The 24716-nt window shown below is 61.8% G+C and overlaps 1 protein-coding gene across 1 annotated transcript; it reads left to right on the forward strand.

Moving 5' to 3' along the window:
- The first annotated feature begins 1663 nt into the window (after positions 1 to 1663).
- On the forward strand, positions 1664 to 2904 carry LOC131564965 (proline-rich protein 2-like). Its single transcript, XM_058815586.1, has 2 exons — positions 1664 to 2023; positions 2110 to 2904. Exons 1-2 carry the CDS (start codon positions 1664 to 1666, stop codon positions 2902 to 2904), a joined length of 1155 nt encoding a protein of 384 aa, XP_058671569.1.
- Positions 2905 to 24716: the final 21812 nt, after the last annotated feature.

The raw sequence follows: 24716 nt of genomic DNA on the forward strand, positions 1-24716 counted from the left end.
GGGCGGTGCGGGCAGTGCCTGGCAGCGCGGCGCCGGCTGCCCGCATCCCCACCACAAAATCCACGGCAAGGACGCTCGGCCGGCTCTGCCTCTCCCCACCGAGACGGGGGGAGGACACGGGGACATTGGTGACGCCCGGCACAACCCCCTCAGCCCTGCCTGCCCATCCCGCCCGGCACGCAGCCCCCCCGGCCCTGCCCCCGGGGCCACCGAGCCCCGAACGGCGCCGGGACCAACTTCTGAGCGGCACCGGCGGCTCCTTTGTTACTTTGCTTTTGTTGTCACACGCCGGCGCGTCCCCGTCCCCATCGTCCCGTCACCGTGTCCCCCCCCACGTCCCTCCCACAGCCCCCCCCAGGCGGCGTCCCCGAGGTCAGGGCGCGACATCTGCCAGCGCGCCGGGGCGACGCCGCTACCGGCACCGGGGAGGGGGCGCAGCGCCGGGGGCATCTCCGGGGGCATCTCCGGGGTACCCGCGCGGGGACACTCGGGTGACACCGCCACCGAGGGCGATGCGCTGCGGCGGCTCCGCGGGAGCCGCTGGAGGAGCCGTTTGCCCAAAGCTGTTCCCGCTGGGAACGCGAAGGACGGACGGACGGACAGACGGAGGGACGGAGCGAGGTTTCCATGCCTACCAGCGCTCCCGCTGAGCGGGACCTCGGGGAGAGTCACCCCCCCACGCCTTCCCATCCGACCCCCCTGGCTCGGCCCCGCCGGGGATGCAGCGCAGCCCGCGGGCAGCAGCGGGGCCGGGGAACGCGGGGGGCTGGCGAGGCCGGAGGGGTCCCGGTCCCCCCGCAGCCCCAGGTGCGGCCCCGCCGCCGGGCTGGGGGCCGGGGGGCGCGGACAAAGCGGCACAAAGGGGCCGCTGACACAGCAGGGCCCGTTTCCAGAGAAACAAAACTTCCGCCGGCCCCGGCTCCGCGCCCCAGGTAGCCGGGATGGGCATCCCCCCCCCCCCCCCAGGCCCCCCCAAAGGCGGCCTCAGCCGCCCTCCCGCAGCACGGCATCCCTCAGCATTCCGCCGGCCCCCCCGGCACGGAGCGGCGGGGGGTGAAGGTTGCCCGGCCGGGTCAGCGCACACGCGGGGCCGGTACCGCAGGATGTGAGCGCAGCTTTGTTTGTGCGTGGGATGGACGCCCCTGCCGTGCCCATCCCACCCCCGAACCCCCCGTGCCACCCCCCCATCCTCCGCTCCCCGATCAATCATCCCAGCAAAGAATAACCCGACCCGAAGCAGCCCCGGCCCCGCAGGAAGGACGCTGCCGGCTGCGGGATGCGGTGGAAATTAAAAAAAAAAAAAAAAATAGGAAAAATAAAATTAAAATAAAGGGAAAAAAACCAACAACAACAACAAAACGCCCCACACCTCCGTGGGGCGCATGGGGCCGCGGTTCGGCGGAGTTTGAGGCCGTAATTCCCAAATTCGGGTCCAATGCACAGCCCCCACGGTGCTTTTGGGGCCGGTGGCACCGAACGAGGGATGTTCCACGGCGCGATCGCGGCGGCTCCATGGGTGTCGGGGCGCGGGGGGCACCGTGCCCGCCGGGGCTGGGGCAGCGGGGGGTTCGGGAATCCCGTCTGCCGGCGGAGCGGGGCGGGGGGGCTCGCCGGGAACGGGGGGGATGATAAAGTTGGGTGAGTTGTCGCACATGGCTGGGCGATGGCGAGCGGCGCCGCTCCCACGGCCACCCCGCGCCCGGGCACCGGCGGCGGAGCCGAAGTGCCGCGGGAGCCCCGGCGCGCCCCGGGGAGGCGGCAGCGACCCCCGCGCGGTCACCGGCGCGGGGCGGGGGTTCCCCCGCGCCCCCCACGCCAGCCCCGCCGCGGGTGGCACCGCCGGCCCCGCTGCCCACCGCCTCCCCCGGCGCCGCCGCCCCCGCCGCCCCCCGGCCCCGCCGCCACCATTGTCACCCGGGAAACCACCGGGCGCTGCCGCGGCGGTCCGGGGCGGCGGGGGGAGCCGTGGGGGGCTCACTCCATCCCTCCCCGCCGCTCCCGGCGCATCCCCGCCGGGCTGCGGGTACCGGCAGCGGGGTTCGGTCGCACCGAGAAAAACTTTGCTCGTTACCCCGACGTTCGCCCCCTTCCCCTCCCATCCCCGGGAAGCGGCGGGGCCGCTCGGGCGCCGCGCAGGCAGCACCGGCCGGGCCCGACGCGGGCAGGCGGGCAGGCGGCCAGCTCCGGCCCCGCCGCCGCCGCGGGCAGCCCGGGCACGGCGCCGGGCAGCGGGGCGAACCGCGGATCCCCCCGCCAAACTTTTTCTCCTCCGCCGCCTCCCCTTTCTCCGAGAGCCCCCCGACACCCCCCACCCCAACTCCGCCGCCGGAGCGCCCCGGGGGCCGGCACCGAGAGCGGTCCGGGAGCCGCCGCGCTGCGGGCAGCGCTGCCGGGAGCGGCGGGGGCTGCCCGGGAGCCGGGAAAGGGGCGGCAGGGGAAGGGAGCGGGGTAGGGAGGGGAGGTCAGCACCTGCCCGGGGCCGGGGCCGGGGCCGGGGAGCCGAGGCGGGCTCGGTGCCTCGCCGCCGCCGCACACCCACCTCCACATCGCCGCTCGCTCTGGGAGTGCGCAGCCCCCGCTCCGCGCTGCACGGCGCTGCCGCCGCCGCCGCCGCTGCCCGCGGCTGCCGGCAAAACCCGGACCGGACCGGGCCGAGCGCCCCGCGCCGCCGGACAACGCCGCGACACGCCGCGACACGGCACGACACGCCGCGCGCGCCCCCCGCCGCCCCGCGCGCGCGCCGCCAGCCCCGGCTCGCCCGACCCCCAGCGCCGAGCGGCGACACCCAGCCCGGGGCACCGCCACCCCCGCGTGTCACCGAGCCGTGGGACAGCCCACCCCGCGCGTGGGACACCGCGCGACCCTCGTGTCCCGCCCACCCCCCGCGGGATTATCCCGCTGTGACCCCCGCGTCTCATCTACACCCCCCGCCCGCGCCCGTGTCCCAGCTGCCCCCATGGGTGTCACCGTGGTGTGTCCCCTCGTGTCCCCGATGTCCCCTCATGGGTGTCACTGTGCTGTGCCGTCCGTGGGCTGTACACCCCACACGGGTGTTGCTGCGGTGTGTCACCCTCCGTGTCCCAGCTGCCTCCCCTTGCCCCCCCCCCCCCCCGAGTGTCACCGAGGTGTCCCAACCCCTCATGTCACACCCGGATGGGATTGGAGTGTGTCCCCCGTGTCCCATCCACCCCCACGGACGCCATTCTGTTCATACCCGTCCATGTCCCACCTGTCCCCCACAGGTTTCACCCCACTGTGCACCCCGCGTCCTGGTCGCGCCCATGGGTGCCAGCATGGTGTCCCCTCCAGCTCAGTGTGCCCCCCTTAATCCCCAGCGATGCCCAGCGGGATGTCACCATCCTTTCTCTGGGTGTCACCATCCCATCTCTGGGTGTCACCATCCTTTCTCTGGGTGTCACCATCCCATCTCTGGGTGTCACCATCCCATCTCTGGGTGTCACCCAACTGTGCCTCCTCCCTCCCCGCTGTTCTCTGAGGGGTGACACCCCCATGTGCACCCACATCCCCAGAACGTTCCTCATCTGTCTGTCCCTCTGCGGGGTGCACATCCCTCTGTCCATTCCCCCCCTGCATGTGCTCCACCCTTGTCCCCAGCGTGGGGTGTCCCCATCCCTCTGCATCCCCTCTGGGGTTCCAATCCCTCTGTTCTCCCTTCCCACAGCGCGTTCCCATCTCTCCGTCCCCCCGTGGGGTGCAGTGGCAGAAGGTCCCAGAAGAAAGAGTCACCCCCAGGTATTCGGGGTGCAGCAGAGGGGACTGAGGGGTGCAGAGCCCCCCAATCGCTCCGCACAGCCAGGACCGCTGTGGGGAGGAGCCCCAAGCCCGGAGCCCCGGAGCCCCAGCCTTGCTGCCGCCACCGGGAGGGACCTCACGGTCTCCCAGCGGGACATCGCTGAAATCCCCCTGAATAAACAGCAAATAATCGATGGTCCGATAAGTCAGCTGCAGGGAGGGGACAAATCCCGAGGTCTGGCCCCGCGGCAGTGTGGGGGGATAACACTCTTGGCCCAAAAGTTTCCTGCTCAACTTTTTGCCAGAATTTTTTGCGGCTGAGGGGGAGAGTTGTTGTTGAGTTTGGTTTTTTTTTTTTTTTTTTTTTTTTTTTTTTCTCTCCCCTTGGAGTTGTGGGCACTGAAATATTGGAAGTTAAAAAAAAAAAAAAATCCTTAAATCCCCGCTCCTCAGCCGAGAGCAGCTTTCCAGGGACAAACAGCCAAAAAAAAAACCCACCACCCCCAATTCCTGCAGACTTTTCAGTTGCCAGCAAAATACCCAAACCCTCTCAAAAGCAGAAACCCTGACAAAAATGAAACTGGGTTTGTGTTGCCGTTGATTTTTTTTTTTTTTTTTTTTCACAGGAATGCGAAATCTCTTCCCACCCCGCTCCCGCCTCGAAATGAAACAAAAAAAATCTGCGATGGGGCGGGGGGTGGGGGGCGAGCGGCGCGGATGCTGTTTGTATTTGATCCACGTCTCGTTAATTATGCGCCTCTCTCGCAGATTTAGCCACTGGGATTTGCAACCGCGGGTGCTGTGACGATGCTCCAGCTTCCCAAAAAATCTCCCTCCGGATGGCAGCGATGGGGGAGCGCGGTCCCATCCTCCTGGGCACCCTTTCAGCTACTCTGCTGGCCCTCTCAATGTGTTCCCAACCTGCCTCCCTCTGCATTTCAGCCTCTCAGCCCTCCCAAAACAGGAGCAGGGGAGCCTCGTGCCCGGCACAAGGGATGAGAGTGGCACTGGTGACACAGGAGAAAGGACAGAATGCCACCAGCACCACTCCAGGTGACACTGCCCAGCATACAGCACCATCTCACCCGCGTGGGCTTCACCAAGGGCATTTTCTTTGCCCCGTTTTGGCTGTTTTTAAGGACCTGACACAATCCCCTGATGCCAGCATGAAGCACAGAGTGTTGATGTCCCCTTTGCCAAGGCAGGGCCTGTGGCAGTGGCACCTGGAATTTGCCACCCACTGAAGGTCCCCAAATGCAGCAGCATTTCACTTCTCAGAGTGTTTGGAAAACTTGTGGGCAAATCACCTTTACTGAGGTCTGGGATGCTCAAAGAGAAGGGAAACTGAGGCACAAAGCCAAGCTGGGACTTGGTGACAGTGACAGCAGCAAAGCTGTGGCATCAGCCCAGTGTCCCCAGCCAAGCTCCAGGCTCCCAACCATTCCCACTGCCCAGTCCCCAGCCCTCCAGGCACAGGGAGCCCCCCAATGCAGAGGAGGGTCCCCCAGTGCTCCCCACAGCATGGGGACAAGGGACACAGTCCCTGAGCCTCCACTCTGCTCCTGGAGCCTTTCCAGTGGCATACTGGGGTCTGGGGGGAACAGGAGGATGAGGATGGAGGGCAAGGGGGACAGTGGTGGAGAATGAGTGGGCCAGAGATGGAGGAGGATGAGGATGAGGATGAAGAGCAAACAGGACAGGAAGGAAGGGTGACAGGACAGGATGGAGAATGATCAGGCCAGGGTTGGGAGACAAGTGGGACAAGGTTGAAGGGTGAGCGGAATAGGGGCAGAGATGAAGGGACAGAAAGACAGGAGAATGATGGTGCCAGAGATGGAGGACACAGGATGCAGGGAAAGATGGGGACAGATGGCAAGGGGACAGGGCAGAAACCTGTCACCAACCAGCAGCACTGCCCCTGCTCGCTGCCTGCCAGGGCCAGAATCTACCCTGCCAGTGGTGGGCTTTGGGCTCTGGCAGTGGGGTCTCACTGCCCCTCCCCAGTGGGGAACAAACCCAGAGCTCTGCCCAGCTCCAGGAGAAGAGCCAGGAATAACTGGGGTGGGGCGTGGAGGTGTTCCAGAGCAGCCTGACCCTGCAGCACTGAGGGGAGGCCATGCAGGTCCATGTCCCCCTCCCCAGGGTGGGACACTGTGAGACAGTGGCTGGAGGGCTGCCAAGGCTGTGTGACAGGGAGACACGTCCCAACAGTCTCCAAACACACCTCCAAAATTGCCAACCCCAAATTCCCCCAGCGCAGCCACTGCCATCCAAGTGGGTTACAGAGCTGGCACTGCCTTGGCACCTCCTCCGTGCAGGATGCTGGGAGGCTCCTGGTGGAGGGGAAGCTGCGTCAGGAGCCCCAGACCTTGGTGACATCCCTGATTTTGGGGAGGGGGCTGGATGGGGGACCCCATGCTGGGATTCACCCACCACTTTGACAAGCTGGGGGCAGCCTGGCACAAACCCCTTGGCCCTGGGGGTGCTGGAGCAGCCGGTGGTGTTTGGTGAGCCCTCCCGGAGTGTGGGTCGGAGTGTCCCACCGTGGTGCCCAGCAGTGACACAGGGCTCTGTGTGTGCCCAGCCGAGCCCGGGGACACCGCAGCCCCTCGTTCCCGGCTGGCGGGCACGGGATCCCCCCTCGCTGGTCACACACGGCCGGGGGTCCCGCGGGCAGCCCGAGGCCCCGGCCGGCCCCGCTGCCCCTCAGCTGAGCCCTGCAGGGTTAATTTTTAACCCCAGCTGTCTCCCGCATGGCGGCTGGGCGCGCTGGCCCCGCTCATGGGGACATGCCACAGCCACCACGGGGGACCCGCCACCCCTCCCTGGAGCCGGCTGAGGGGGGGTGACACAGGGGGTGTCCCCGTCCCTCGGGGGAGCCCAGCGTGGCCTCCCGGGATGCTCCAGGAGGGGGATGCGGTGCGGGACGGGCGGGAGGCAGCGGCCTTTGTGCCCGGGGGGGTCCGGGCTGTCCCCCCGGCTCCTGTGCAAACGGCAGCGGCTCTGCCCGGGAATGTCCTGGCAGGAGGGACCCGGGCCTCAAAGCAAACAGACGCCGCGGCGGCGGCCGGGAGAGGGGCAGGAAGCCGCCCTCGCTCTGCCCTCAAGGGGGGAGCGTGTGTGCGGAGCCCCGGGGCTGGCCAGCATCCCCCAGCCTGCAGGAAGGGAAGGAAGCACGGCCAGACCCCCACCCGAACCGGCCCTGCTGGGGGCTGAGGAGCTGCTCCATCGTGCCAAGGGACACCGGGGCCGTGCGGGTGTCCCAGCCCTTGGCAGGGGGGTCTGTGCCGCAGGGAAGGGTGGGCTGCAGCCAGAGTCCCGCCTACGTGCCAGGCAGCAGGAGAACCACGAGGACACTCGAGCTGCAGCGTTTCCACCTCCGGGGACCCTGGCAGGCGTTGGGAAATTTTTTTTTTTTTTGAGCCGGGGATTCGCCTGGAATTCAGACGCCCACGTGGTCCAAAATAGCCTGGCTCCAACATCCGGAGCGCCCTGCAAAAGCCATCTGCCTGCGCAGGCAGGGCGGGCAGCCGCGGGGCTGGGGCACCCGGCACAGCCCATCCCACCCCATCCCTTCCCTTCCCTTCCCTTCCCTTCCCTTCCCTTCCCTTCCCTTCCCTTCCCTTCCCTTCCCTTCCCTTCCCTTCCCTTCCCTTCCCTTCCCTTCCCTTCCCTTCCCTTCCCTTCCCTTCCCTTCCCTTCCCTTCCCTTCCCTTCCCTTCCCTTCCCTTCCCTTCCCTTCCCTTCCCTTCCCGTGCCTGCTGCGGGTCACAGAAGCCATGCCCAAGCCACACCGGGGACAGACGGACAGGCAGTGCTGGTGGCCAGGCAGGGGACACTGGTCCGGTCACATTAATACAGCAGTTTTCCCAGTGCTGGCCAGTTTTTGTCTCTAGGAAGACGCCAGCGACATGAAAACAACCATTCTCAGACCAGAGGATGTTGCCCCTTGGATGGGAGCTGAAATGCAGAGCAAGCCAGGCTTCAGGGGGCAATTGTAATTATTCCTCCACCCATGTTCTCACTCAGGTCTCATCCCCTGGCCAGCGCTATGGTGTCATCTCGAATCCACTCCCAGCCCCTGGTGGGACAGGATCCTTCAGCCCCAGCACCTGGGATGGGAGGACACCTGCCCAATGGTCCCTCTTCATGAGCTCTCACCACCAGGACAGCAGAGCCACATGGGGCTTTCCAAACCTCTCCTGCCTGTCCACACAAACAAGGAGACAGAAAGGTTTTAAAAACAGCCGTGCCAGTTACATGATTTCCACTGAAAATATCAAAGTTACTTATGGGAAGAGCTAATTTGGGCACACTTGAGTCAGGAGCCCTGGAGAAATGAGGGTGAAAACCGTGCTGTGGCAGCCAGGTCATTGCCTCGTGCCCAGCACTCCACCCAGGTGTTGCAGGCTCAGCCTCACAGGCAGCAGGGATTTGGGATCCTGAGGAGGGTGCTGAGAGCCACCTGAGCACGGCTGTATTTTAAGGAGGGCCATGGAGGAGCCTGCAATGTGCAGTGTAAATCTGGTTTATGGCTGTACTTGGGCCAGCAGCCAGCAGGGCTGTGGGCACAGGAGGAGGAGGAGGAGGTGATGCCCTGTAACCTCCCATGGTCATGAGGCCTCTGAGAACAAGCATGTGGTGGGATCCCACGTGGATGCATTTCCCTCCATTCCACATCCCCTCTTCCCATCAATGCCTGCAGCTGAGCCTTCACCAAGACATTGTGGAGGTGAACCATGCTCACCTTGTCTTGCAGAAAGGACTTGGGCATTGGAACAGGCTGCCCAGGGAAGTGGTGGAGTTCCCATCCCTGGAAGTGTTAAAAGACCAGTGGGTGTGGCACTTGGGGACGTGGTGAACACAGTGTGTGGGGTTAGACCTGGGGACATGGTGAACACAGTGTGTGGGGTTAGACCTGGGGACATGGTGAACACAGTAGAGTCGGGTTAATGGTAGGACTTGGTGTCCTTAAAAGGCTTTTCCAGCCTGCAGGATTCTGTGATTCTGTGACTCTCACAGGCTGCCTTCTCTGTTCTGGTCTTCTTTGCCCAGCTCCACCACCCTGAGAGGAAATCACCCCCTGACTTTCACAGGCTGGAGCAGTGCCCAGAGCCCACAGAACCCAGCCCTTCCCCTGTGGCCATAACAGACAGCAGCAGCACGTGATGGATGCCGTGGAAGGGGCTGGCACACCTGACTCTGGGGGTGTGAGAAGCTGTCCCCCCTCATCACCTGAACACCACCCACGTGTCTGCCCTGCACTGATCTGAAATGGATCCTAGAATGGATTGTGATGTGTCAAAAGGATCAGCTATGTCCAGGCCACTCTTCCTCCTGACAGGAAGCTTTGGAGCTGAGCATCAACAGGATGTGTCTCACATCACATCTGTAACCACCTAAACCCTCCAAGACCTCTCTCCTCACTCTATCCTCAGGGACCCTTCAACAGCAGGGTTCAGCTGCAAGGGCAGCCCCCAGTTCTTGCTGAGCTGAGGTGGGAGGGTCCCTTGAGGTCCTCTGGGAGACACCCAGTGCAGCCAGGCTGCACTCAGCCACTGCTCCTGCCATCAGGGAAGCCACCTCTTCCCCAGGACACCCTCTGGGACCTGGCTGGGGACGGGCCAGCAGCCCTTCCCTGCCCTATCCCACCTGCTTGCTCTCCTTGCCTGGAAGCTTCCCTGCACTCCCCACGCTCTGGGGACACTTCCACAGCCCCCCAGAGACGTCTGGCACTGACACAACTGCTGTGTGGAGAGGAGACAGGCCTGGAGCTCTGACGTGCAGCTCCATTCCTTCCGGGGCAAACACAAGCGAAGGAATCACGGCAAGGAGCCAGCCTGGAGTTGGATGGGAACAGACCACCATCTCCTTACCTAGGAAGACCAACTGGACTTGTCAAGAGGAAAGAAATTCATCTACATCTCACACATATGGTCTCATCCTAATGGATATGTATGAGCATAAGGGAAGAAGAATAACCTTCTGGTTAGGCTAAGGGCTTGGCAGTTAAGATTTCGCGATGCTATTCTCAGCGCTGTCCACACCTTGCTCCCAAGCCTTAGAAAACTCTTTATCCATCCTCAGGCCTCACGTTCCCATCTGGAAAAGGGGCCCATACCTATTTTGTGCTCCTTGCAAAGGAGAGAGGAGGGATGCTTGGGATGCATCTCCCTCCTCAAGCGGCTCTTGTTGTGAGTTAAGGAGAGCAGGGAAGAATGAAGAGCCACGAGGCATCTCTGGGAAAGCTCCAGCGCTGCTGAAGGCTGCCTGGAAAACTCACTTCAGTGGAAAAAGGGAAAATGGTCTTTTCCCAGCACTCTGGGGCAGCACAGCTCATCACCTCGGATAACCCAGAGCAAACTGGAGCTATCAGAGCATGTTTTCGTCCTGTGACCCAGCCCAGACCCTTCCTGGGCTCGACATCTTCCAGGAGGGATACAGGGATGGGCACTGCCCGAGCTGAGGGCACTGCCCAGAGGCCCCTGCCAGGCTGCCAGGCAGGCAGGAGTCAATGGCCTGTGCTGGGCAGGTGTTCCCTGTCAGCAAACCTGCTCCAGAAGGATGGTGCTCAATGCTGGGACTGGCAGTGACCTTGCCTGAGGGACTCCAAGGGGTGAGGTGCTCCAGGGAAGGTGTCCTAGGAGCCTTGAGGTGCTGCAGGAGATGAGATGCCCCAGGTGACCCCCAAGGGATGAGGTGCCCTAGGTGACCCCAAGGGATGAGGTGCCCCAGGTGACCCCAAGGATGAGGTGCCCCAGGTGACCCCAAGGATGAGGTGTCCTGGTGACCCCCAAGGGATGAGGTGCCCCAGGTGACCCCCAAGGGATGAGACGCCCTAGGTGACCCCCAAGGGATGAGGTGTCCTGGTGACCCCCAAGGGATGAGGTGCCCCAGGTGACCCCAAGGGATGAGGTGTCCTGGTGACCCCCAAGGGATGAGGTGTCCTGGTGACCCCAAGGATGAGGTGCTCCAGGTGCCTGGGGATGCTCCACAGGATGAGGTTCTCCAAGTGCCCTGAAGTTCCCCAGAGGCTGAGATGTTCAGAGGCTCCCAGCACGTGGCCAGGTTGGAACTGGGAGATGTCACCACCTTCCCAGAGGTGGACAAGGTGTCTCTCCACCAATTCCCCACTGCTGGAAATGTCAGAGTCTAGCTGTGCCCATGCTGGACAGAATCACCCACCTCCAGCCCAGCATGGGGGTCACCCCATTGTCCCTGCCCAGCCTTCCCAGCCCTGGGGTTGCCATAGATCCGTGGGTGAACCCAGGATGTCCTGTTCACCTGCCTCCTCCAGCTCCCCTGATCCAGCAGTGCCTGGGACCCTGTTCCCTGGATGGATGCCAGCACGGGTTCCCTCCTCCATCTCCTCCTCCTCCCTCAGGGCATTTCTGCAGGAGCCCCAGCCCTGCAAGGAGAACACAGAGCAGCCAGAGCAGCTGTAAATCCTTCCCTGCAGCCCAGGGCTCTGCCAAGCTCTCCCTTCCACCCAAATTTATGGAAAAGCAGGTCTCTGCCAGCGAGGCACAGCACAATTGTGAGGTGGAACAGGCAGTGCTCGCCAGCTGCAGCAAGGGCTCCTGCAGCCTTTCTCTTCCTCTTCCTCAGTCTGTCACCCTCAGCAGCCTGGGGACAGGCACATCCCTGCACAGACAAAGCAGCCCCAGCACAGTTTGTGCCCCCCCAGTCTGAGCCCCCTGGGAGATCCCAAACCTTGGATAGGAGCGTGAGACCTCTATGGACAGGCACAGCTGGGCCCAAACTCTCCCTTGTGCCCCCCTTTCCCCTTGTCCCACCCCTTCCCCGGGTTCCACCCCTTCCCCTGGTGCCACCCTTTCCCCTTGTGCCCGCCCTTCCCCTTGTGCCACCCTTTCCCTTTGTGCCTCCCCATTCCCCTGCTGCCACCCCTTCCCCTGGTGCCCCCAGTGCTGGCAGGGGTGTGAGCCCAGCTGTAGATGGGAGGGGATGAAGGGCTCAGGGAGGGAGACCAGAGCCAGAAGCTGAGCACCATTGGAGATTTTTCCCAAGTAGCAAAGGTCAGCCATGTGCCAGCCCCTTCCTCCGCTGCCATGGCAGAGGTAGAGCTGACAGTGGAGCCGAGTATTTGCATTTCCTGATGGCTGCGTGCTGAAATTTGCAGTTTTAATGGTGCAATAATGCTGGCTCCTGCATTTCATTACTTCTGAGAGCGAGAAAAGGCACAGAGTGAAAACAGAAATTCCCCCCAGTTCAGCCAGGCCAGCCTGGCCCCTGAGTGCTGGCTCCCTCCAGCCACCCTTGCACACAGCTGTGACACACAGCCACAGAAACCCCAGCAAAAAACACCTTTCCTTCACTTATCCTGAACCATGGGATGCCCCTTCCCAGGTACAGGGGTGATCAGAGCCACCAGCCCAGGTGGGCTGCCCAGGATCCCCCCACAAATACAGGGATGCTTTGGAGAGGTGACTTCTTGGCCACCTTCCTGTTTCTTGTCCTGTCTGCACACATCAGGGAATTCAGTCTGCTTTTTACCCAAATCAGACTTGGCTGCTGCTTCTTTACTGCATCCTGGACACAAAGCCTGAGCTTAAGCATAAAGCACTTGGAAACGTGGCCTGGAAGCACAGGGAAGAGGGGAGCCAGGATTTGCACAAGGGAGCCAGAGGGAGCACACACAGTGTGAGCAGGAGTGCTGGGGGTGTCTGAAAGGGGGGGATCAGGCAGGAGGAACCTCTGAGATGCTCATTAAGAGGAAAGCAAAGCTTGCTGCTGGCCACACTCCATGCAGTGGGCTTTTTGGGATGAGTTTTGGGGTGTCCAGCACACCAATGACCAGCACCCTCTGTGTCCCTCTTGTTCAGTTCTGCTTCAGGGCCACTCATGACAAGAAAGACATTGAGGGGCTGGAGTGTATCCAGAGCAGGGAAGGAGCTGGGGAAAGGTCTGTAGCACAAGATGAGGAGTGGCTGAAGGAACTGGGAAGCTCAGCCTGGAGAAAAGGAGGCTCAGGGGGAACCTTCTCCCTCTCCACAAGTCCCTGACAGGAGGGTGCAGCCACGTGGGGGTCAGGATATGGGACAAGAGGAAATGGCCTCAAGTTGTGTTGGGGGCAGTCTAGATTGGATATTAAGGAAAAATTCTTCACAGAAGGGGTGGTCAGGCATCGGACAGGCTGCCTAGGGAAGTGGTAGAATCACTGGAAATGTTCAAAACCCATGTGGATGTGGCACCTGGGGACACAGGTTAGTGGTGGCCTTGGCACTGCTGGGTTAATGGTTGGACTCAGTGATCCTAGAGGGCTTTTCCAGCCTTAGTGTTTCCATGATTCCCTGTGTCCAAGCCTGATCCAAGGGCACATGGATGAAGTCAATGGAACACCCAGGCAGCATCATGGCATCTCCTGTGGCCTTCAGACCAGCAAACCTGTGTGTCCCTTCCCCCTGTGCCCATGAGGACCTCCATCAGCAGGGTGAGGTGCCTCTCCTTCCTCTCCCATGTTTGGGACCTTCAGAGCTCCCAGCCATCAGCACTGGGCAAGAATGGGGGGTTAGGCTGACTGAATGTGACTCCCCAACCCCAAAACCCCATCCCTTCCACAGGCTCTCCAGAGCCTCCATTACTCAATGTCAAAGTGACCCCATCACCTCTGTCCACCAGGACAGACTTTCACCATCCCCATGGCTTTGGGGGTGGATCAATGAGGGTCCCCTCCCTCACCCATCTGCACCATGGGGTGACTTTGCTGATGTCCAGCCTGGAATCCCTGCTGGCTGTTCCAAGCCTGGTTTCCATCTGCAGGGCCTGCCCTGCCTTTCCTGGCCATAAAACCAACAGGGCAGTGGAAATATTTCGGAAACACCTTTTACAGTTCTCTCAGCAGGGCTGCAGTTAACCCCTAAAGGGGCTGGCTGCCATCAGGAAAAACAATTTCATTCCAGCCAAATTATTTCACAGGAAGAGGCTGATTTTGGTGCCATTTTTACCGCTGATGACTTCAGCATCGTCCCTTTGGACTCTGCCACCTTTTCCTGTTGTCATGTTCTGCAGTGACCTGGAGCTCTGGCACTCTCCAGATCAAACGTTTTGCCTCTCTCCACATTGAGCAGATGCAGTTCCTGGGGTGTCTCTGCTGAGCTGCCCTGGTTTGTGGGGCTGTGGGGCTGCTCCATCGCAGCTCAGGTTTGGGTTTGCTGCTGAAACCCGGCCCCTGCAGCCGCCCTCTGGCTGTTTTCAAAGGCACCTATAGAGCATTAGGTCACAGAGCCCAAAATAGCAGATTCCGGTCCAAATCAGGGTGATGAGCACATTTTGTCCAGCCTCTGCCCAGGTCCCCAAGCATCCCAGCCTCTCTCAGCCTGGAGCCATGTCACAGCTCCAGTGGGAACACCCCATGGGTGCCAGTGCCACCACCGTGGGGCAGCTCATGGAACCTTTCAAGACCACTTCTACCCCACTTCAGACCCACCTGAAGCGTCCAGCACCTGCTGGGGACTCCACTGCTGTCCAGCACAGTGGGGCAGGAGGACACAATCTTCCAAAAGGGGTTTGGGGTTCAGACACCCCTGGGATCCTGTGCTCTGCACACACCACACAGCTGATGTCTGAGGGGGTGAAGTTGGTGAGCTCAGCCCATGAGAGCTCCCCATGCTGACCTCCAGCACGGCCCAGCCCCTCGGCCGCTCCTGGAGACGGCAGCGCCAGGACGTGACATTCCCTCTGTTTTATCTTCACACATGGGCAGCTCTCAGCGAGCAGCAAAGGCCAAACCCTTTCACCACCTGGCACATAGGCTGGGGTAGGGAGAAAGGCAGGCTGAGAGCGCTTGTGTCCCACAGGCATCCAGGAGAAGCCACACCTGGTCCCCAGGAACCAGCCTGAGCCCACCAGCAGGTCTCAGGGAGAGACAATCCCTGAGCAGAGGTGGAAGCCAGCAAAGCCTTGGCTGTGAGTCTGATTTATGGCTTCCAGGGCAGCCAGGTCCTCATCCCAGGAGCTTTGGTGCTGCCTTGGCCACTGCACACTCCTGGGCCAGTCTGGGCAGGGACACAGATGCTCCACAGAGATCCCACTGGGGACACTCACCCCAGCTCATGGATCACCCCAAATATCCATCTCCAGCATGGTCCTGAGGAGGACATCATTGAACTACAGAATGGCTTGGGTGTGAAGAGACTCTAAAAGTCATCCAGTTCCACAGGTAAGGAACCTTCCACTAGAACAAGTGTGTGTTGGTTTTGCTCCCATCCAACCTGGCCTTGGCTACTTCCAGGATGGGGCAGCCACAGCTTTTCTGGGCAACCTGTGCCAGGGCCTCCCCACCCTCACAGGGAGGAATTTCTGCCTAACATTCATTCTAAAGCTCTCAGTTTTTCATTTAAACTGCTCCCCCTTGTCCTTTATCACTCTGTGTCCTGCTCCCCCAGGCTGGACCATGTCCCCACACTCCACTTGCTGCCCTGGGATCCTCTCCACTAATGGCTCCCTCCTTCCTGAGGGCTCAGCATCCTCAACAGGTGCTTCACAGGCAATCAAAAATTGCTCTTTTTTGCCTCTGGGAGAATTCAGCAGCAATTCAGAGAAGAGCCTGGGATTTGGGCCATCTGCATCCTGTCACACATGGCTTCACTGAGTCCCTAAATCATCCCATGCCTCAGTTTCCCACCTTTATATAGCAGAGAGGCCATTCCTTGGGTTGTCCCACTCCGTATCCTCCCTCTGGAAACCCTCTGGGTCAGAGGCTGCCTCTTGGTGTGGGGACTGGCTGCAGAAATGAAATTTTTGGGTATCCTGCTGCAGCTGAGGGATCTGTCTGCAGTTGGGATGCTCCTACCCTCACACAGAGTGAGGGCTGGGCTCCCCTCATTCTATTTCTTGGCACAGCACTTTGCTTTCCCCTTTTGAAAGTGCAGACTGGGGGTTTCCAGGAGCTGAGGGCTTGCCTGAATGCCCTGATTTTGGAAGGAGCTCAGTGAGGCCAGGAATGGAGCAAGGGCCCTCTGGAGCTCAGAGGGAAGGAGGAGAGAAGGTACCACCAGCCAGGCTGGGGTGCAGGAGCCTGGAGGTGATTCCTTCGCTTGTGTTTGCCCCGGAAGGAATGGAGCTGCACGTCAGAGCTCCAGGCCTGTCTCCTCTCCACACAGCAGTTGTGTCAGTGCCAGACGTCTCTGGGGGGCTGTGGAAGTGTCCCCAGAGCGTGGGGAGTGCAGGGAAGCTTCCAGGCAAGGAGAGCAAGCAGGTGGGATAGGGCAGGGAAGGGCTGCTGGCCCGTCCCCAGCCAGGTCCCAGAGGGTGTCCTGGGGAAGAGGTGGCTTCCCTGATGGCAGGAGCAGTGGCTGAGTGCAGCCTGGCTGCACTGGGTGTCTCCCAGAGGACCTCAAGGGACCCTCCCACCTCAGCTCAGCAAGAACTGGGGGCTGCCCTTGCAGCTGAACCCTGCTGTTGAAGGGTCCTTGAGGATAGAGTGAGGAGAGAGATGGCTGAGGTGGCCATGATACACAGGGTGTCACCATACAATAGCAAAAATCCCAACCCATACAGAATAACATCAGGTCACCTCAGAAGGCTTCAAGCATTTGCCCTTCTTGTTCTCCAGCCCAACCCTTTATCCCCTCCTGTTGATGCCCTGCCCCTGTGTGCCCTCTGCTCCCTTTGGTGGTTGCTCAGTGCCCCTGGGCACTCCAGGGCTCATTGCTGTCAGTGCTGCTCACAGCTGTGCCCATGGGGGTGGGCTGGGCCAGCCCCACTCCAATCACCACAAACTCTGTGTCTGCAGGAGGGACTGGTGGCCTTTGCAGAGGTGGGGTTATCCCCCAGCACCCCACACACTCCTGGGACCAGGAGGGCTTTGCAGGCACTGAGTCACTCCAGCCCTAAAACCCGACAGTGTTGGGTTCAATGGCAGGGCCAGAGGATGTGAGGAGCCTCCACAGCCCTCACAAGTGCTGCTTCCAGTTGCATTCCCCTCCTTTACAGTCTCACTGAAAATCTTCTCCACCTCCTTCTTGGCCCCTTCTAGAGCCCACATGGAGTGCAGACCCCGGGTCTCCAGGAGAGCCCTGCAGCAGGAGCACAGCAGGGATGGGTGCCCAGGGTTCCTGGGCTGGGGCAGCCTCTGCTCAGCCTCCCAGGGGACACCAGGCAGGCAGTGCCCAGGAAAGCAGCTCCATCCTTGCCCTGCGCCTGCCCAGGGAGATGCTGGGGCTCAGGATGGCAGCAGGCAACCCCCATCCAGGGAAGGATGCCCACTGAACAGTTGCACTCCATGGCCAGGCTCCCTGCTGGCTCCAGCCTCAGGAGCCCTGGTCCCACTCGTTTCACCTCCCCCAAAATTCCCCCTCCCCACTTTGGAAAGGGCAAAGGAGAGCAGCTGAGGCACAGGAAGGTTCTGTGTGTCCTGATGGGAAGTGGCAGGGAAGATGGAAAACCACCTGCCTTCTCTGAAACTGGGAGCAAAGTGGGGAACCACCTCCTCAGTTTGGTGAGTCCAGATCTCACTTCCCATGGCTGGTGGTCAGTCTGAGGCCTGGAGCCCCTCGGGGAGGGATGAGCAGGCTCCCAGCAAAGCTGTCCTGCCCACAGCCCATCTCCCAGGGCTCCAGTGGCCTGTCCCCACCATGGGGACACCCCAGCTGTGTGGGGGCAGGCAGAGGCAGAGCGCCCTGTCCCCTGTGGAACAGGGATGGAGGAGCTGCAGAGTTGCCATGGAGATTTTCTCCCTAGCAGATGCTCTGGGCAGGTGCAAGAAGAGGCTCTGCCCCCCTCGCTGTGCGGCACAATGCCAGCCGGATCCTGCAGAAACAGGAAGCCTCTGCAACCGCCTGCTGCCAGCCCAACGGCCACCGCTGCCACCGCTGCCAGCCCAACGGCCACCACTGCCACCACTGCCACCACTGCCACCACTGCCACCGCTGCCACCGCTGCCACCGCTGCCAGCCCAACGGCCACCACTGCCACCACTGCCACCACTGCCACCGCTGCCACCACTGCCAGCCCAACGGCCACCGCTGCCACCACTGCCACCAGCCTCCCTGCCCACGCCGCGTGGGGAAACTGAGTCACTTCCCCAGGCACCCCGAGCTCCTGACCTCACCTCCCCCAGCACGGGTGACAGTGGCATTGCTGGGCTGTTTGCACCCACCCTTGGGACCCTCCAGCCCCTCTCACTGCCTGCTCTGTCACCCTGCTCTGTCACCTGAGGCTGTCACCCATTGCCTCCTCACTGAGCAGAGAGGTCACACACAGCCTTACCCAAAATGTCACCCACAGGACCCCCCCCTGCCAGGGCACTGGCATGGCCCACGGAGACAGTCAGCTCATGCCAGCCTCCTCAGCCTGCCCCAGGACTGGAGGGGCACTGTTGGCCCCAGGAGTGCCACAGGACATCCATGAGATGAGTGATGCTATCCCAGGGTTGTGCTGCTGGGGACAGACACTCCATAGCTCTGAATCCATCTGTCCTAGGTTGACTATATGATGGTTTTATCATATATTCTCTCCCAAATTTGCCCTGAACCAAGACATCATCCCAGAGCACCCAGCCCTCCACCTTTCCTGTTGCTCCCAAAATTTCTTCTTCCCCCTCTGGTCCTTCCAGCTACTCATGGAATATCCAGAGTTGGAAGGAACCCACAAGGATCATCCAGTCCAGCCCCTGGCCCTGTACAGGACACTGCAGCAATCCCACCATGTTCCTGAGACTGTTTTCTCACTTCTCTTTAAAAAAAAACTTTCTGAAGTCCCCAGTGCCACAGCATTAGACACCTAAAAATCCCCTTTCCTGGGTTTTCCCCAAATACCTCAAAGCCCACATCATCAGAACAGTTAACAGCCAGCCGGAACCTGGCTCCTCCAGCAGAGCCCTCCTGAGGAGGCGATTTCACCGGGGCTCTGCCAAGCCATGAGGGCTCTGCCCTGTGCGCTCTGCCCAGCCCTGTGAGCTCTGCCTGGCTCTGTGGCTCTGCCCAGCCCTGTGGGCTCTGCCCAGCTCTGTGGCTCTGCCCAGCCCTGTGGGCTCTGCCCGTCCCTGTGAGCTCTGCCCAGCCCTGTGGGCTCTGCCCGGCCCTGTGAGCTCTGCCCGTCCCTGTGAGCTCTGCCCGGCCCTGTGGCTCTGCCCAGCCCTGTGGGCTCTGCCCAGCTCTGTGGCTCTGCCCTGTGTCTCTGCCCAGCCCTGTGGCTCTGCCCGGCCCTGTGGCTCTGCCCTGTGTCTCTGCCCAGCCCTGTGGCTCTGCCCGGCCCTGTGTCTCTGCCCAGCCCTGTGGCTCTGCCCGGCCCTGTGGCTTTGCCCAGCCCTGTGGCTCTGCCCGGCCGTGTTTTCCCCTGGCTGCCTTGCCCGTTGCGAGGCGGTTGAGGCAGCAGTGGGAGGGTTCCGGGAGCGACACCCACACAATCAAAAGCTGCTCTATCCAGCCGGGCCGAGCGTTTCCGTGGTAAGAGGAGCCGCTGGCTTGTGTACCTAGCGCAGGGGCTGCGTTTCAAAACACGCCGGGGTCACTGTGCCGCTGGTGCAGAGAGCCCGGGGCAGATAATGGAGGCAGTGTTTGCGCACAGTTCGGCACCATCGCGGAAAGAACGCGAGCCTCGCTCCTCCTGCAGCTGCACGGCCACCGGGGCACCCTCCCACGGGCACCGGGGGGCACCGCGGGCCTGGCCGGGCTGGGATAAAGCCAAAAGAAGCCCCCAGCTCCATGGGTTACTCCTCTTCCCAAAAATCCAAAGGCATTGCAGGATTCTGCTGGGGCTCCTGGCAGCCCGGGGCTGGCAGATCCCTTGCTGCTGCACTTGGTTAGCCACGGCAGTGAGTGGCACTTGCACCCTAAGGGACAGGGTTTTAGGGTGGCAGTGCTGGGTGGGTGTCCCTCAGGGGTCTCAGAGGGGCTGCAGTGTCCTGAAGGGACACTCCCAGGGACCAAAGGGCAGCAGGGGTCCGTGGTGTCATGCTGGGTGGTGTTGGAGGTGTTGGGATGGCAGCAGTGGTGTGGGGTGCTGGGCAGTGCTGTGGCACAGGACAGCCTGGCACAGTCCCCACAGTGCAGCACTCAGTGCCATCTATGCCACTGCCAGGTGCTGGTGTGGTGCTCACTGACACTGTGGCTCTTAGCACCTCGTTCAGTGCCTGGTGTGGCAATACCCAACTGGGTGCTGCCCAGAATGGTGCCCAGTAGGGTTTTGTGCCTGCTTAAGTGGCTGGTTCGGTGTCATCGTAGTTCTGCCTGGTTTGGTGCCCAGGCCAGCCCTGCCTGCTGCAGTGCCTGGTTCTTTGCCCAGTTCATGTCCAGTTTAGTGCCTGGTGCAGCACCCAGTGCAGCAGTTCCCAGTCAGAGCCCACTGCAGTACGGCCCAGCCTGGTGCCCAGTTCTGTGTCTGGTTTGGTACCCAGTTCTGTGCTCACTGCAGCAGTGCCTGGCATAGTGCCCGGGTCTGTGGCTGGTTCCATGCCCACTTGTTTGCCCAATCCAGTGCCCAGTCTGGTCCCTGGTTCAGAGCTTGGTTCCCTATCTGCTCCAGTGTCTGGTTGCTTGCCCAGCCTGGTACCTGTTTCAGTGCCAGTTCAGTGCACGATTGTTTGCCTTGCCTGGTACCTGATTGTTTGCCCCATTGCTTTCCCAGCCCATTGCTTGGTTATTTACCTGCTCTGCTTCCAAGTTCAGTGCCCAGCTGTTTGCCCAGTCCAGTTCTCAGTCTGGTGCCCTGCTCAGTGCCTGGCTGTTTGCCTGCTCCAGTGCCCTGCTCAGTGCCTGTTCCAGTGCCTGGCTGTTTGCCCTGCTCAGTGCCCTGCTCGGTGCCCTGCTCGGTGCCCTGCTTGGTGCCCTCCAGTGCCTGGCTGTTTGCCCTGGGCAGTGACCAGCCTGGTGCCCTGCTCAGTGCCAGCTGTTTGCCCTGGGCACTGCTCAGCTGTTTGCCCTGCTCAGTGCCCTTTCTGGTGTCCGGCTGTTTGCCCTGGGCACTGCTCAGCTGTTTGCCCTGCTTGGTGCCCTGCTCAGTGCCGGCTGTTTGCCCTGCTCGGTGCCGGCTGTTTGCCCTGCTCAGTGCCCGGCTGTTTGCCCTGCTGGGTGCCCGGCTGTTTGCCCTGCTCAGTGCCCGGCTGTTTGCCCTGCTCGGTGCCCGGCTGTTTGCCCTGCTCAGTGCCGGCTGTTTGCCCTGTTCAGTGCCCGGTGTCTGGCTGTTTGCCCTGCTCAGTGCCCGGCTGTTTCTCTGCTCGTTGCCCGGCTGTTTGCCCAGCTCGGTGCCCGCTCCAGTGCCCGGATGTTTGCCCTGCTCGTTGCCCGGCTGTTTGCCCAGCCCGGTGCCCTCCCCGGTGCCCGCCCGGCCGCTCCCTCCCGCCGCCGCCCCCCGGCCGAGCGGCTCCGCGGCCGCCGCGGTCCAGGCCGGGTGTTCGGGGCAGCGCGGCGCGGGCGGCGCCAGGCGGGTGCGCGGTGCCACCGGCGGGTCCCCGGGCCGCCGCCGCCCGACATTGGCTGGAAACTGGAGCAGCGCGGCGGGGACGGTCGATGCCGATCGATCGCGGCGCGGGCGGCACCGCACGGCACGGCCCCGGCGCGGCTCCGGCACCCCGGTGTGGCCCCGCTCCGCTCCGCGCCGCCCGCAGCCCCCCGCGGGATGCGCGGCCCCCCGAGAGCGGCACCGGGCAGGGGGGGACGGCCGGAGCCCGTCCCCGGGGTGTTCTGACAGCACCGGGAGGGCCCGCTTGGGGGTGCGCGGGACTCCGGGAGTTTTGCCGGGTGATGCTGCCCGGTCCCCGTGTCCTTGTGAGCCGCTGGGACGGGGACAGGCGGCGTCAGCCCCGTACCCAACCCCAGGGCCGCCCTTCGCCCTGCCCGGTCCTTGTCCTGCTGAAGGCAGCAGCTGGGACATCGCACTTGCGGTCTGTCCCCACAAGTTCTGTAGCTGGACCTGTCCTTCCCAGTGGCCCCGCTCCATGGCCAGCTCCCTCCAGCTGTCCCCGGCATTGGGTACAAAGAGCTCCAGGACCGGCCAGCGGCGCTGGGACACGGCCGAGGGGCTGTGCCCGCACCCCCAGCAGCCCCGAGCATCCGCCGTGCCCGGCGCTGGCGAGGGCTTTGCTCCGGCTGCTGCACAGAGAGCGGTGCCCAAAGTTTCCTTCCTAGCAGCAGGAAAACCTTTTTTAGTAGAGGAAAGCAGAGCGGCGGCCTCGCAGTGCTCATGCGTGGCGGGCAGCTCACCGCTCCCAGCCGCCCGCAGGAATGGCCGTGTCCCTGCCCTTTATCTTCCCAAACCAGCGCCGCATTTTCAGGGCCAGGGACGCGGGGCTGGCTGGACCACAGCGGCGAGGACACGGCAGCAGCATCTCTCCCGCCCCGGGCTGCGGGATGCGCCGGGATGCTGCGGTGCGGGATGACCGGCCCCGATGCCGGAGCAGGGAGAGCTACTTTCCCGAGATTGCCGCTAATTAATTAATGGCAGAAGGGGCTGAGGGACGGCTCGGCAGCGCTCAGGAAGGGGTTTAGCCCTGGAGCTGGCAGTTCTGCACGGATACCCCCTGCCCCGGCCGCTGCCGCATCTGAAGTCGGCACCAAAGTTTCCGCCAGGTTTTGCTCTTGTTTGAAGTGATTTCAATAATAATGAAATGGAAGGTCCTGTGGCAGCAGGAGCGCCGGGGGCTGAGCATCCCCTGGGGAGGGGCGCAGAGGGGGGGCGGCATTTAAATCCAGGAGATTGTGAAGATTTGGTAAGGAAAAAAAAAAAAAAGTAAATAAATAACCGGCTGAATAAAATGCGAAATCGTGCTCCTGGATTTGCTCTCCGCGGCTTTTTGCCCCCGTGGAATTAGCAGGCGTCTGAGGAAGGAGGTCACGGCGCTGTGCGTCAGGGCAGGCGTGGGCCCATCCTTCCCTAATTTATTTTTTTCTTAAAAGAAAAGAAAAATTCCTTTCTTTGGCAACTCCTGCATGAATCAAGTTAGCATTTCACAGCTATTTAACACCTGGTTACAGCGTCTGCGGCAGAACCGCTGATGCTCCGGCTCAGCACCCGCTCCGCACGGCGGGATCTGCCCCTTCCCGCAGGCGGGACCAGCCGGATTTATTTTCCCCCCGCTCCCGGCAGGGATTTCAGGCAGGAGGTGCTTTGCGTGACTCTCTCGGGGGTTCCCCCCGGCCCTGCCGGCGGAGTGAACCCCCAGCTCTCCCCTCAGATCCCCCCAGCGCCGCCCCTCGCCCCGTCCAGCTGCCATTACGGTCGGGTGGGAATCGACTCAAGTCCTTAAACCCCAAGAGTTAATCAAAGTGCTTTGAATATGTAAATGCTGAGTATTGTTTATCATTGCCTAGAGCTGATACAGCAGTTTTCCTGCTCAAAGCCCCGTTCAGATGGGAGCTCATGAAAATTCACAACAGCCTCGCAAATAGGTGATGGGGATTATTACCCCCGTCTTCCAAATGAGCAAAGGGAGGAAGAGCAGCGGGGTGATGCTCGCCGTGGCAGCGGGGATCGGCGGTGCAGGTCAGTGGTGGAACATCCCAATAGGTGTAAACCAGCTCCTGCTTCATTTCCCCCGGCCAAACCTTTGCCCTGGGCTGCGATGTAGCCCTCGATGGCCGGGTGTGACACTCCTTTAAATATACACCGTGTTGGCACCAGGCAGGGAATTCCAGGCAGGCAACACACAATTTTCCATGAGGTTCTTCGGCAAGACCTCCAGCAATGAGTGCTCTGTCAATGAATGCAACAATGAGATTGGTGGGGATCTGTGGGAGTGCAGAGGGCAAGGGGGAGGAGTCTGCACCCCATGGGAAGGGGCAAATCGGTCTGTGGGTCTCAGCAGGACATCCCTGGGCACAGACATCCCTGGCTGGGCAGGCAGGGGTGCCAGGATGGGGAGGAGGCTCTCCCATCACTCAGCTCCTCTGGGTAAGGGCACTCTGGAGGGGACCAAGGGGCTGGAGACCAAACCCATCCACACCACAAGAGCTCATCCCACGGTGCTTCCCACCTCATTCCTGTGGGTCAACCAGTTGGCACCAATGCCTGCAAGAGCTTTTGCATCCAAGTGCCTCTGCATCCAAGGAGATGCCCCAGTTTTGGGTTCCTCTTTGCAGGGCAGCTGACCCTGGAGGCCCAGGGCAGCCTCCTGCCTCGTGAGCCGAGCCTGCAGCAGAGCTGCCAACCTCAGGGGAGGCTGGGGGACAGCTGGGAGCAGGACGTGTCTCAGCCAGCCAAATTTAATCCTCCTACGTTAGCAAGGCTTAAAATAGGCTCCCTGCAGCATCGATGAGGGTGGTGGAGTTGGCCTACTCCAGCCCTCCCAAGTATTTTGGGGAAGCAGGGATGGCTGTTTTGCAGACAAGCACAGCTGGGAGGAACTGAGCTGCGCTGTCAGGGCGTCCTTTGTGGAAGCCATTCCAGGAATTAAACACACCTTGTGGTACCCTCACCCCTCTAAACTCCCGCTGCCACCTCTCTGGGTGCCACCTTCTCCCTTGCCATTCCTCCATAGCCCTTTCCTGCTCTCTCCCATGGTCACAGGATTCAGTTTTCCCTGCACCTCATGGAAATGAACCCTTTTGGCTAAGCCCAGCTTATGGTCTGGTCTTGATCCCCCTCCATCAGCTGCCCAGAGGGGATGCCATCCTGAGAAGTGGCTGGCCAGGACATGACCTGGGCAGAAAGCCATGGAGGAGCCCTTGGAGCAAGGCAGGTGAGGTGACACACTTGAGGAGCCACACTGGGAACTCTGGGGACACAAAGGCATCATGCAGTGCTCATCTTGTGGAGAGACTCGTTCCATGTCCCAGGTGTGCTGGCTGTCTCCTCAGTGCTGGATGCCCCAGGGTGAGGGTGTCCCAGCCTTGGGCAGGTCCCAGCAGCTCCCTGGGCAGGGCAGAACGGTGCCTCCAGGAGAAAAGGTTCCTCCTGCACCTCACCCCAGGACCCCACTCGGGCTGGGGGATGCAGGGGTTTGTTCTGTGTGTTGGTGGCTCCTGTGGACCAAGCTTGGGTGGGGTTGGGGGCTGCTGGGAAAACGC

This window comes from Ammospiza caudacuta, chromosome 16 (assembly GCF_027887145.1).
Source record: "Ammospiza caudacuta isolate bAmmCau1 chromosome 16, bAmmCau1.pri, whole genome shotgun sequence".
NCBI lineage: Eukaryota > Metazoa > Chordata > Aves > Passeriformes > Passerellidae > Ammospiza > Ammospiza caudacuta.

Bases quoted from the DNA above. Each gene is read 5' to 3' on its own strand.
- LOC131564965 (XM_058815586.1), top strand. From the start codon at position 1,664: ATGGCGAGCGGCGCCGCTCCCACGGCCACCCCGCGCCCGGGCACCGGC. The intron at 2,024-2,109 runs GTACCGGCAGCG...ATCCCCGGGAAG, and splicing joins GCATCCCCGCCGGGCTGCGG to CGGCGGGGCCGCTCGGGCGC.